Source organism: Amphibalanus amphitrite, unplaced genomic scaffold (genome assembly GCF_019059575.1).
Source record: "Amphibalanus amphitrite isolate SeventyFive unplaced genomic scaffold, NRLGWU_Aamphi_draft 001384F_arrow, whole genome shotgun sequence".
NCBI classification, from domain to species: domain Eukaryota; kingdom Metazoa; phylum Arthropoda; class Thecostraca; order Balanomorpha; family Balanidae; genus Amphibalanus; species Amphibalanus amphitrite.
The window spans coordinates 137,488-150,997 of NW_024882877.1; the positions used below are offsets into that span (position 1 = coordinate 137,488).

At 52.2% G+C, this 13,510-nt stretch overlaps 1 protein-coding gene across 1 annotated transcript in view; it reads right to left on the bottom strand.

The window, feature by feature from the left end:
- Positions 1-435: 435 nt before the first annotated feature.
- Positions 436-13,510, bottom strand: part of LOC122372672 (protein furry-like) — a gene marked incomplete at its 5' end in the record, with an annotated part of 38,969 nt that continues 25,894 nt past the window's right edge. The window contains 5 exons of the mRNA XM_043350185.1: positions 436-1,282; positions 3,314-3,402; positions 3,661-3,860; positions 4,842-5,015; positions 6,180-6,338. Coding sequence (XP_043206120.1) covers positions 1,125-1,282; positions 3,314-3,402; positions 3,661-3,860; positions 4,842-5,015; positions 6,180-6,338 — 780 coding nt within the window. The remainder of the gene's footprint in view (positions 1,283-3,313; positions 3,403-3,660; positions 3,861-4,841; positions 5,016-6,179; positions 6,339-13,510) is intronic.

The window sequence follows — 13,510 nt, forward strand, 5'->3', positions numbered from 1 at the left end:
TCTTTGCTGGCATGTTGAAAATTTCCCCTGTTGATGTGGCGAGAAGTTTGGACGCGGTTTAAGATAGATGAGAAAACCACCCCATTCTTCCAGTCATGACCAGTGTTTTAGGTGTGGCCTCATTCTCAATAGATGGTATATCAGTATCCTAGTGTCCGGCAGAGGGTTCCAAGGAGGTATCCGTGTAACTGTTTGAGCCACTTGGTGCTTGAGGCCCAGCAAGCTAGTACAATCTGATGATGCAGTCAAAGTAAGTATTTGTTCTTCCATGGGGTCTAGCAGTTAATGTGTCCCAGTCTTAAACTCCAAACTCGATAGCGGGTTTCCGGAAAGGAGCAAATATGTCCAATTTCCGAGGGCGCTATCCAGCTTTTGTTTAACAGACGTGCTTATAGCATTAATGCCGGCCTAGCAACTAAATGAAAAACTTGTTAGTAGTTGATACACATAAGCGTAATATATTTGAGATACATGACAGGAGAAACAGCGTGCAAATAGCGAACATGAAGTACGTAACAACCGATGTGCAGGATTTCCTGCAAAAGCTCTACGTAAAAACTCGCAAATTATTCCGACTTCTGATCGCTCAACTCTCCCACATCCATCACAGCACTCTACAAAAGCCAACTGAACCGTGACCTCTGTAACTAAGACAAGCGCAGATCCAAGCCATCATTGGGTCCAGTCGACTTCCGCTGTATCCTAACATCCATATCCATCGTGACATTGTTGTCAAACCACATACACATCTCTCTAAATTCTCCAGAAAGGTCTCCATAGCCGCCTCATGTCCTCAATCGATCACTCGCTGCCTTCTGAGACTATTAAATCTCAATCTCACAGGCTGGTCACACACAGCGGAATGGCTCCAGACTCCTGCCAACATCTCCAGACCATTGGTAAACGTCGACCAGGTCTAGGCCACTCCTCCCGGCCTAGTCTGCTCCTCTCGGCCTCAGTCTAAGCGACTCAGCTCTGCCAGCTCGTCCTGTTCCGTCCTGACGCGACCCGGCTCGACCAGACCGCATCCGACCCGTGCCACTCGAAGCCAGCACCGCTGACCCGATGTAGCTAGATGGGTCCAATGCAGCCAGTATCGAGCTAACCCCGCCTGTCTGTTCGTCTCAGCACTCTGTCTTGCGCAGGGCGCTCTCGGCGCGGCGGCGCTGCTGCCGCTGCCAGGTCTCCAGTTGCCGGACGGCCGTCAGCAGCTGCATGGACGCCTCCTGGAGCGTGGAGCAGGCCGTGCAGAGAGCCGTGGTGGGGCTCAGAGAGACCACAGCTGCCGACGGGGGGAGGGGGGTCAGTGGGGGTCACAGGGGGATTTAGAGGGAAGGGAATCAGTGGGGGCGGGAGCACAGAGGGACTCAGAACACCGCTGCGGACGGGGGGAGGGGTCAGTGGGGGTCATACTACCGCTGGTGGCGGAGCAGGAAAATAAAACAAATTTAATGCTTTGTAACAATGTGAGTGGGACATGTCACTGTAACTGAATAGCAACATGCACATGCCTCTACATAACGAGGCATACGGAGGTCTATGCCACACGAGTCGTGAATGATTGAATGGCCAACGATGTCAACTAAACCAACATATGTTTTCAATGGAAGTAAAACCTTGACTGATTTGATCTGGTTGGTGCAGATTATTATGTACATACTCCGATGATTACGTACTACTTCTACGCAACAGTGGCAAGAATATCCTAACGAGCACTGAGTTCCAGTTTTCTTTTTTGTCTGTAAGGCTAGGTGCCGCCGTAATCACATCGTCGCTCAACTGCGTTCAGTTCTCTCTCTCTCTCTCTCTCCAAGAAAGAGCGGAATGCTGATCGCCAACCGATTTAGCATTCCGCTGGAAACCAAACAAAGCCATGCTAGACGCGGAGAGTCATATTTATCAGAATCTACGCATTGAGTGCATTTGTGATAAATCAAAATGAAAGAAAGTAAAACTGAACTATCTTTGGTACACGAGGGAAGCCACAGCCGCCCACGGCTGCGGCTGCGATCGGGAGTCCTCCGACCTCGAGAAGGTTATTCTCGCTCCAGTTCCATCACCTTACTCGGCCGGGGAATGTGGCGCCCCAGTTAGCCGACAGATATCGTACCCGACCCTGGACCAGATCTCACCGGATCCGGCGTAACTCGGCCCGCCTACAGCGGTGTCAGCGGCTGGTCAGTTCTGGGCCGGATATAAACTGCGTGTACCGAGCGGAGGACCCTATCAATACCCGCCCCACTGAACTGCGCGAATCAGGTCACCGGTTATTGGGAGCAATTGAACTGCCATCCCAACAGAATGGCCTGGCTCGGTGGCTCTGACGCAGTGTACTCGTATACCTCGATAAACGGCTTAAAACAGAACGGCGGTGAGTTATTGTTTCAATAAGACCCGGCTAACCCTGAGGAGATGGACAACTTCAGCGTTCCGGGCTTCAGCATTCTGCCTGCAGCCATACCCCATCCCCTGGAGATTTACAGCCAGGAGGCCCAGACAATAAACATAACAGGCTGCTCAGAAACCGGGGGAGAGACACCAGAATAGACTCATCCAGCCACCAGGTCACATCGAATCCTGCTAACAGCTCCACCGAACGACCGTCCTCCCCAACACCGAGCCTATTGAGCCACCCCACACAGCCGTCACAGTCGTCCAGCCCATCTTTCTCCGCGCCGTATCACCTCGTCGGCGCTCCGCCGGCCGACCCACCGCGGACGTACCGTGTTCGATGGTCACTATCGGACCAACGGCCGTCATCCGGCCTCCCCGCCGCCGTACGGAGCCCGTTCATACCGCTCGTGATGGGTAACAGTGGCCCCGGCGGCGGCCGACCGCCGTGACCTGAGGTGGTCCGTGATACAACATCGCAGGAGAACACCAAGGGATCACCCGGGGATTACCCGGGAATCAGCGGAGGATCAGCGGAGGATCAGCGGGGTGCGGTAGGATCAGAGCCCCGTGCTCTCCCGGGTACTGAAACGGGAGAGTGCACTCCTGCGGCAGCGGGTGAATGGTTCACAAATATCATCTACGGCTGTACTGGGAGCCATCGCCATCGGAGAGCTCAGACCGGGGCGAAAATATCACCGACTGAATATCTGCAAACGAATGCTGGGTGGAGTCATGACGTTGGAAGCAAAATATAGCCACACTTCAAAGTCCAAACAAGAATTGGCTCAACTATCTGATCATAGATTAGAACAGCCCGCGGGACCACACAAACCCTTCGCCAGGGTCTTTTCTGCACTTTTAGAAGGGATTCCCCGTTGCTTTGCCCGCTCGGCTCTCCCCTCCCTGGAGCGTAACTCACGCTGTGTTTCGGCGCGGAGATGGCAGAACAGATCGACCACTGTGGACACGTCATCGCCCTCGTGCGACAGCTCCGGCGGGAACAGATTCCTGGGAAGAGAGAACGGGGTCGTAAAGACAGGGCATGGTGTAATAAGAGGGCTGGGGGAGAGGGGTGTACGCATGACCGTCAATAAACGATACAGCGTTATCGGAATTCGGAAGTATTACAGATGCTTTGGTGTAGGTTAACTCAAGGTGGTAACGTCATAATGGTTGACATTAATTCAACTCTTTACTGATGAGACACATAGGAGTTCCACCAATGAACGATACAATCGCACGGAGCAGCGAACCGCTAGTAATCACCTGTGGCGTCTGTACAGCGCGAAGGCCGCCTCCAGCTGTTCTCCGTTCAGCAGCTCCAGAAGCAGCGACTCTGCCTCCCGCCGGCTGGTGACTCGCGCCGCCGACTCCGACTCCGACTCCGACTCGGCGTCCGACGGCGGCTGGAGACGACTCAGCGCGTACCGCAGCTGGGTCACCTCCGAGGTCAGGTCAACCACGCCCTGCGGGGGTCAACAGAGGTCAACTACGGCCTACTGAGGTGAGCAGAGGTCAAACATGAAGGCCTGTAGAAGTCATTACAGGTCAGACACGGCCTGAGGAAGGTCACTAGTGGTCAGAAACTATTTGAGAGAGGTCAGAAGTCAGAGGTAAGGTTAGGGTTTACCACACTCTGTGTTATGATAGGTCATCACAGATAAATTACATAACGGAGGAAGCCTGCGAGTAGCAGTCAGCCACGGCCTGTAGAGCAAAACTTCGCAGTTCAGGTGAGCGGCACGGCGCGACGCAACGTTAGGCGAACTCCGCTACGACGGAGCTGGGGCTCGAAATAAGCAATTATAGGTTTAATTCGAACTTACATTACCCCATCCAGGAAATGGAAGCGAGGCATATCTCGCATCGCTACCCTCTGCCACAGCATCAGACAACTCATGACCTGCGCAGTCCCGGCTCACAAACCGCACCAAATCTGGGAAGTTTCATGAGTAGGACGTCCTGTTCTGTACGATGTGCGCCACTCACGTCACTACCAACACCCACCGCGTCACAAACGACTTCTCAGTCGGAGCTGTGATCCGAGTAAACGTCGCTGTAAGTCCGGGTCAACCATTGGAAGGAGTAAACCATGCAGAAAACCACCCAAAGCGGCGCCCTTCCTAGATCCGCTTCGGGAAAATACACGTGACCAGTGCAGGCGGGGCCAGGATATGTCACGTGCTACATTTAGTGCCAAACGCTAGCGTTCATTCCACCCATGGTAAGTCCGCAAAGAGGTATGAAGGTTATACATTCTGACAGCCATGGAGCTTGCCACTGACCAAACACAGAGAGCTCCCACCCACGATCACAAAATGTCACTCACATAAATAATTGCTCCCATAACGCACGGACGACTCCAGCCTCAGCTGGACGTGTCTCATCCCCACTGACCACCCACCGTTCTCCGTACAAGCTCAGGACCGCCGTCACCGCTCCCTCACCTGAGCATCCACGCTGATGAAGCTGAGCGTCTTGGCGAACCCTTCCATCAGCAGCAGCAGCTGAAAGTGCAGCTTGTAGACGGTCCGGCACAGCTCGATGTACGTCTCATCCAGTGGTCCGGGAGCGTCTCCGGACCCACTCAGCGGGACCGTGGTGCGGACCACGTCCAAACACTGCCCCAAAGGTCACCGGACCGGTCAGAGGTCACGGCTCAGGTCAGAGGTCACGGGACGGGTCAGAGGTCACAGCTCAGGTCAGAGGTCACGGGACGGGTCAGAACCCGGCGGGGAGGCGATGAATTACATCACCGGGGACACAGGACTGAGCACTGAGTCTGAATGACAAATCACGCCACAAAGTCGTCACGCATTCACGTCTTGTAACCACCGTAATTGGGCGACTTGGTGACGAGCTACAGAAATACACAATCCACTGGGCCTGCGGGGTTACACAGCAGTCGACCGACCGAGCAAAACCGACGGTAGGCTGGTCACGCGTTGACGCACGTCGGAGAACAGAGCTCCAAACGCCGGCCACGTTCGTCACATCATAGCGGCGGTTGATTCAATTGATCGAGGCCGAAACAAAAAGATTCAAACACCAAAGGCCCAGTGAAGTTTGGTCTTAGATGTGCTGTCGTCAAACTCATAAAGTTGCTAAGATTCAATCAGCCTCTACCCACGGCTCATGTCAGATTTTACTGCGTTCATATTTTGGTAACTCGACCGAATACGATGGGTCTCGATGGGTAGTGTACGATGGGTATCGGATATTGTGGTATTTGTTACGCACACACAATTGCCCGCAACTATCAGCATAAAACAACGACAAACATTTGCTAACCACAAATAAAACGTTACAAATCACAGCCACGTAACCGTTTACAATGCATCCGCCCACCTACATTGGCTGTGGTGTAAAATATCATACCGGACTACTCCAGCGCTCCACGACTCTACCCCTGACTAACCACCTACATCCCGCTTCTGAGAGCAGCTGACCTACCCTGAGCAGGTGCTCCCGCCGCTGCTGGTAGCAGCTGACCTACCCTGAGCAGATGCTCCCGCCTCTGAGAGCAGCTGACCTACCCTGAGCAGATGCTCCCGCCGCTGGTAGCAGCTGACCTACCCTGAGCAGATGCTCCCGGCGCTGGTAGTAGCAGCTGACCTACCCTGAGCAGGTGCTCCCGCCTCTGATAGCAGCTGGCCTACCCTGAGCAGATGCTCCCGGCGCTGCTGGTAGCAGCTGACCTACCCTGAGCAGGTGCTCCCGCCTCTGATAGCAGCTGGCCTACCCTGAGCAGATGCTCCCGGCGCTGCTGGTAGCAGCTGACCTACCCTGAGCAGGTGCTCCCGGCGCTGCTGGTAGCCCTCCAGGTGCTCCTGCAGCTCCAGGAAGGTGAACCGCAGTTTGGGCAGCACTCCGAGCGCGGCCAGCATCTCGCCACTGGCGTACACGTGCGGCAGCTCGAGCGACTGCAGCGTGGCCACCACCACCTGGAGAGGCACATCGGCGTGGAGTGAGAGAGCCGTGGGTGAGGGAGAGAGAGAGAGAGGGGGGGCAGGGGGACACGGAGTGAGAATCGTGGGTGTCACGAGGCACAGAGGGACACAGGAAAAGGCGGAAGGTGTGCGAGAGAGAAGGTAAGGGGACATGAGGACCGAGGTTGTAAGAAAGGTGGTTGTGAGAAAGATGCAAAAATGACACAGGGCGGGGTGGCGACGGGTGAGGAACCAGTATCACAGCCGGCGACCTAAGATAAAGGATAAATGGACACGGGGTCGGACGGTGGACTGGATGTGCCGCACAGGCAGCGAACCGTATAAAAAAAAAACGCAAAACGCATCCAATAGCAGAGCATTGCAGAATATAGCCTGCCTAGCCGGATTGGTCTGCTACGCTCAGTGCTGGAGAATACGTGACAATCTGACATACATAAGTCGTGCTGGACTGACGTCCAAATGCACTACGCGGTCGAATTTTATTGAATCCGCATCAATCAAAAGCTGTGACACGCCAGAAAGTCTCGTGAAAATACATCGATCACCAATGTAACGATCATGGAATATGCATTAAAAGAATCTATCCATAATTGTATTCACTTGTACATTCGAGGAAATTATGCAGGACATCAGACCATCTCTTGATGGAAATTATCCAGTCTGTTAGCACCAGGAACAAACTTCAATAGCACTATTGTTTTCTATCAGGATATTGTTCGGCGCTTGAGTGGACCCAAAAAGCTTTTACGAAGTCGGTCGACTTTTTTCTTCCCCAGCTGACGTAAGTAAAGCTGTCGAGGTCGTGAAGCGACGCACACCTGTAACGCTGACGCGCTACATTTTAAACGAGTATTTCCAAAATTCTCTCATGGCGACGACGGCGTGTGCACCGGGGTTTGGGCGCCGGCGCTGGCGTCACCGCACCGCCGCGCCGGCAAACAGCCCCCGGGCCACGCCGGACCAAAAGGGTACGGCCGGGGCGAGAGGGGACCCGGCCGTCAAAACAACCCGGGCGCAGAGGCGGAGGAAGGAGGAGAAGGAGGAGACCACGCGAAAACCAGGACGAACACCGGTACCTGAGGACGCCTCTGTCAGCCATGAGGCAGCTGCACTGGGGAGAACGAGGCCAGGGGGAGAGAAGAGGACAGTTGGGAGTCAGAGTCTAGCTGGAGAGTTGACCATCGACGGCAGGAGGCCGGCCGGGCCGGACGGCCCGTGTGGCCGGACGGCCCTGCAATACAGGAGGAGAGAGAAGAGAACAGTCAGGGTTGAGGATTCAGCAGAGACGGGCCAAGGCGTCGGCTGGGCCCGGGCGGCCCTAACCGGCCGCACGGCCCGTCGGCCGGACGGCGCTACAGCACAGTTCTACCCGGGGACGAGTCAGAACAGCGGCTAGAGGAGGACCGAGCGGCGACAGCAGGACCCGATGGCCGGCAACCTTGAGTCACCAACAGCTTCAGCAGCCAACATCAGCCGGCTAGCTGCAACCTCACCATCAGATCAAGGTTTGGACAGGATCTGGTCGGGCGCTGGGCTGCTAACCTTTCTGTCCCTTTGCCCAGTTCCGACCCACTGATGTTTCTCTAAAAAAAAAAAAGGTTCCTTCTAATAATTGGTCTGGGCACAGTTAGGGGATTTATTTAGGATGTTTAAAATGTCAAACAAAAAGGGGGGGGTATTCAACGGAAGCTGCGCTATCTGCTGTCTGATTCTGTAAATTGTCGACCACAATAACTTCCATAAATGCTTATAATTGGGTAGCCACTAGCCATGTTTGGATATTGTGAATCATGAAGGAAAGGTTGGTAATTTAATCGGCGAAACTCTGGCTTTTCGCGCTGAACATATCTTTTAACGACAAGCTGTCCTAGTTATCGCGTAGGAATTACATTTTTTAACGTTGAATCTGTCTGGTTCCTTTAATTGTAAATACATAGCGTAGTAAAATGTAAACACATTTTTGATGAGGATGCGGTGATGACGGATCAATATGACGGGAAACCCAGGAATGTCACGGGGAAGCCGCGAGTACGACAGCGAAACACGGATCTGACACTGCATATTTAGGTGGTATATCTTTGCACTGTTTTATTAAATGCTTCTTCATCGAGAAACATTTGTTAGGAATTTAAGGTTTCCACCAGTTTTGGTAAGCATTTACGACGATATTCAGTAGGAAATTTTCAGCATTTGGTCGAGCTATTCCCGATAATGTAACTGAGAGCGAAACCAATTCATCGGCTTTTTGTACGCATGAGATCTTTGTTTATTTCTTATCCTTAGCAATCGACCATAGAATTGGGCACGCAGGCTGATAAACTCATTATTTTGTCCTTGAAGGGTTGCTTAATAATTAAACGCGCCAAAGTGTGATTATTCTCCGCTTCCGAAAGCAAAAATGCCTTTTTTTCTTTATATTCACGTCAACTGCTATTGTCCATTTATGTAGAAATAACTAGAATTAAATGAAATGGAAACGACTCTTGTCTGTTACAATGATCTTCTCTCACAGGAGTATAAATGTTAAATTATTTACTTCGGCTAGCGTGCATCTAATATTCATTGTGTTGCTGTTCTTGCATACGATTTTAATTATCTTTTCATGCCACGAACGATTATGACGTATGACTTAATTAGGTAACTGATAGCAATTGCGATCACCAACAGCCGACAAAGGATAGTGCTTCTCACTGACAAGTAATGAGCTCCAGCGCCCCAGTGACCGTCTCTCGCTCGGCGGCCGCGCTGCCGGTCCCATGTTTTCACGGCCAGCCGCCGCGCCGATTCACCCCTCGGAATGCGTAGTGGGGGAAGGACACGCAGGGGGGAGGGGACGCTCCGGCCAGACTGCGGCGCACAGTCGCCGGCCGGCCCGCTCGGCGCGGGGGCGCCCGCAAATGGCGGCCGGCGCGGTGTGAAAGGAGTGCGGGCCGCTGGACACCGAGCCGGATTGATGACGTCACCACCCTGACTACGGGTGGATTCATGTGGGATACAGAGTAGCGAAACAGGTTCCGATGTAGCATTTAATGTACGATGAACACGTTGAAAACAATATCATTTTGAGGTCGGTTAGCTCGCTCTAGTATCGTAATAACTCAATTTCATTAAATGTCATGGGTAATTAGTACGAATATGTTTGATCAAGATTAAAGTGAATTAAGCTCGGTTGGAAATTTGAATAATTATATTATCCTTTAAAATTGTTAGCAGTCGATTAGATACGTTTGTTGTTCCAAATAAAAACGGCGAGTGATAAACCGGTCGGTCGCGACAATCAATCGGCATGAAGCACTATTGGTTTATGATCTGTTGGCTGTTGGTCTCCTCTCTCTCTCTCTCTCTATCTCTCTCTCTCTCTCTCTCTCTCTCTCTCTCTCTCTCTCTCTCTCTCTCTCTCTCTCTCTCTCTCTGACTCTCTCTCTCCCTCTCTCTCTCTCTCTGACTCTCTCTCTCTCTCCCTCCCTCTCTCTCTCTCCCTCTCTCTCTCTCTCTCTCTCTCTCTCTCTCTCTCTCTCTCTCTCTCTCTCTCTCTCCCGCGCTTCTCAGCACCGATAACAACGAGCGATCGGTGGAAGATATTTATAGCAACCAAGCGGAGGTGCGCCCATGAACTGGGGTCAGCGGACAGTGTCGCGGGCCGGTGGACAGTCTCGGAGGCCGCCGGCAGCGGCCGGACCTGGCTCGCTAATGGTTCGCTGGTACCCCTCGCGCCGTCAACAAAGGGGAGAGACGGGGTCGGGCTGATTCCGGCTCCGAGTGAGCGGCGGTAGGTCGGAATTGGATTAATATGAATACTGCGCATGCTACACCGACGCTACCGTGCGGCAATTTATGGTGGAAAGTGGATGACGTCACACGAGAAGGTGATATCCGGATGGGAGAGAGCGACAGAGTGAATTGAAAGGCTAGTTTAAAATTAATTATTTAGCGTTAATATGTACAACGATACGTGTTCGATGGTGAATATTAAATGGAAATTAAATCTTGTTTATTAACCAATTCGCACCAATGCATTTTAAATTTTCATTATATTTCGTACTCGTGGTCAAATGCTAGCTTGATTTCAGTCTGTAAGCCGTAAGGATAATGGGACTTCACATTTTCCCAATGAGACTAGAATACCCGACTTTGACTCAGACAGCGAGGCCGTAAGTCTATGCATGTCGCTCCCCTGTGAGTGATATGCCTGCCAACGCGACTCTCGCACTTACTTGAGGTATTGGGAAACAGGGTACGGGTTGCAGTTGCCTACTGAGAATTTTCATGGGAGTTGAAATGAAACATTGTTAACTAAAATATTTGCCTTATTTTGTTGGGTTACCTTATTTGAAGTCGGTCGTGCTAATTGTGGGTTTCTGATTGAATGACGGGCTGGTGAGATAATTGCCCTTATTATCAGTTTGTTCCTTGAAGGCGTACACGGTTCTAGCGAATGTCCAAGCGGAAGGGATGAGAAGCCAATGAAAGGGGAGGGAAAATATACAATCGAAAAATGGATTTCCTGAATGATGATCAATAGGGATCGACCCCACTAAATGTTAGGCCTCGATTGAGTTAGCCCTGGGTGGTGATAAGGTCACGCGAGCCGTCGCTTGGGATGTGTACCGGCGGGTTGGTCGCCGCGAAAGGATGGTGTTTCTAGGATTGACAGCCTCGGAGGCTGGGCAGATTTTAGGCCGCCGGGTTGGCCCGAAACCCCTGAACTATGGCTGGAGCGAGATGCGGCTATTAGTATCACGGACGGACTTTAGTTACCCAGCCCGGTTTCAAAACGATAGGTAGGTCCGCTATCGGTCCCTCAATTGATCGGCGCAGGACGTCAGTTGAAGAACGACGTAGATAGTTTCGGAGGTGTTTAGGACCCCGGGCGTCTTAGCGAGGGAATCGTATGCCGCCGGAAGAGTAATGCCCCGCGAAGGAACGAATAGTGCCGCAAGACGGGGGTGAACCTTAGATACCGAGCATTCGGTCGGGTGATCGCAGTCAGACGGTGTTGGCCACCCGCAGTCAGCCGAGTAGCTCCGGCCATGCTTTGGTTCTTTCGAATAGGCCTGTGACGACAGCTTAACTACTAGCCACGGATAGATAGGGCTCTGGGCACCTATGTGCAGGTAGTCGATGATGTGTGCCGAGTGGATGTCCCCGAGTGGACCTGCGTGCGTGGGGGGACGCGTGTCGTCCCTGTAAGTTAGCCGACGAAGGCTACCCCATTTAGATCGCCGGGTTGGCCCGAAAACCCTGAACTATGGCTGGTGCGAGATGCGGCCATTAGTATCACGGACGGACCTTAGTTACCCAGCCCGGTATCAAAATTTAAATAAGTCCCCCGTGGAAACCCGGACTAAGGAGTCTCCTGCGAGCCCTGGTCTCGGGGCTGCGGGCCGGAGACATTTATTTTTTGTGTGCAGGCATTGGGCATGGTCACTATAAGATGCGTAACTCAAGGGTCGAGTGCCGAAGCAGGAGGCGGTTTGTATCTCCTATTCGTGTATTATGAGTGTAACGAAGTTTTCGCCTGATTTACGGAGCATAGTGAAGGAACAAACCTTACGAAATTAAAACAATGACCCATTTGAAATCCATTGTATGCACTGATACGTAAACGGAAGTTCCTGTCTTCAAACTGTTTTTTTTTTATAATTACGCGTATAGTTTGATTAGTCTGAACCTGGGTACCACTGGGGGATTGTAGGAAAACGGGGGAGGAACAGGTTTGCCACCTGAAATATTTTTACGATGCATGGAAGAATGAATGAGTGGCCGTGTGAATGAAGAACTAATGGTGAGAGCGTGAATGAGTTATATCCAGTGGGAGGAGGCACCCTCAACTCAGGGGATAACTTAAGAACAATAGACGCACAATTGTGAGATTTCGCTGGAACATTGATTGATAGACATTTTTGAGATTTCGTTAGAATATAACAGAGGGAGCGTAGGCAGAGAGAAACATCAGGCAACCTTTTAATATCCCACCGTGAATGCCCACCAACCCTGTGACCCATGCCGCTGTACTGTGTGTAGCAGTCTATGTGCCCGCCAGTGAATGACCAGCCTCGCACACACACTGATCAGTAGCCCGACACCCCGCTACACAATTTGGCGCCCAACGTGGGGCTGGCCATATCCTGGGGGCATGAAGTTGGCAGGCTGGCACGCATAGCCGAACCGATGAAGTCGTGTCGCAGAAAATCACCTAAGAAGGGTTCAAGAGGAGTTTCAGGCATGACCTGTGTGACTGGTCTATCCCGTGGCATGCGGATGCTCACAGCTCCTTCAGGTCTGAAGATGTTGAAGGATCGAACATTTGTTGTCCAGGAGTCCAGGAAGATGTTGAAAACCTTAAAATTAGAAAAAGGGACATTTCGCGCCGGTACGAGAATCGATGGCGGCTGCTTTTGTTCGTTAATGTAGTAGATAGATGGTATGAATTGCCACTGAACGCCTGAAGATGTTGAAGGATTGAGCATGTGTCCAGGAAAATGTTGAACTTTGACATGAGGTGTTTAAAGGCAGTTTTACAGCGGTGTGAGAAAGGAGGTCGGTTTGCTTACGTCATTGAAGTATCGGTTCTATTCTGTTGATGGCCGGCTGAGGTTGTTGAGACGACTTGCAATTTACTTTTTATAAATGAATGAATTTTTGAGAGAAGCTAGATGTTACGTAGAAGGAGAGCAAGAGAAACGCAAGAACTCGAGGAAGAAGGAAGAAATTGTTGAAACCACTACCTGGGTGTGACGGAGATGCATTGAAGACGCGGAACGACCTCTGGCTGTCGGAGACGGGTCGCTGGTCAATCCAGTGGCCCGCTGACGTTGGCCACGGAGCCGAAGCTGACATGGTTCGGCTCTGACAACGGGAGACCCGTCGGACTACATCACCTCAAACCAATACGGGAAGGAGGTCGGAGGAAGGAGAAAACACAAGACGAGATCAATAGGGGGAAGGTAATGCAGCAGAGCGACGTCGGAGAGCTGCACCGTCATCGGCAGTCTTCGTTCCGGTACACCCCTCCCCGTTTATTCGTTTACAGGTACGGACCGGGCAGTCACTAGCCGGAGGAATTCGGGGCTAGTGGCCGTGCCGGCCGAAGGAGAGGAAGGGGAAGCCGGTGCCGGTCAGCTCTGACGGCGGTGCCGGATCCTCTCTCCGAGCGAGCCGCACAG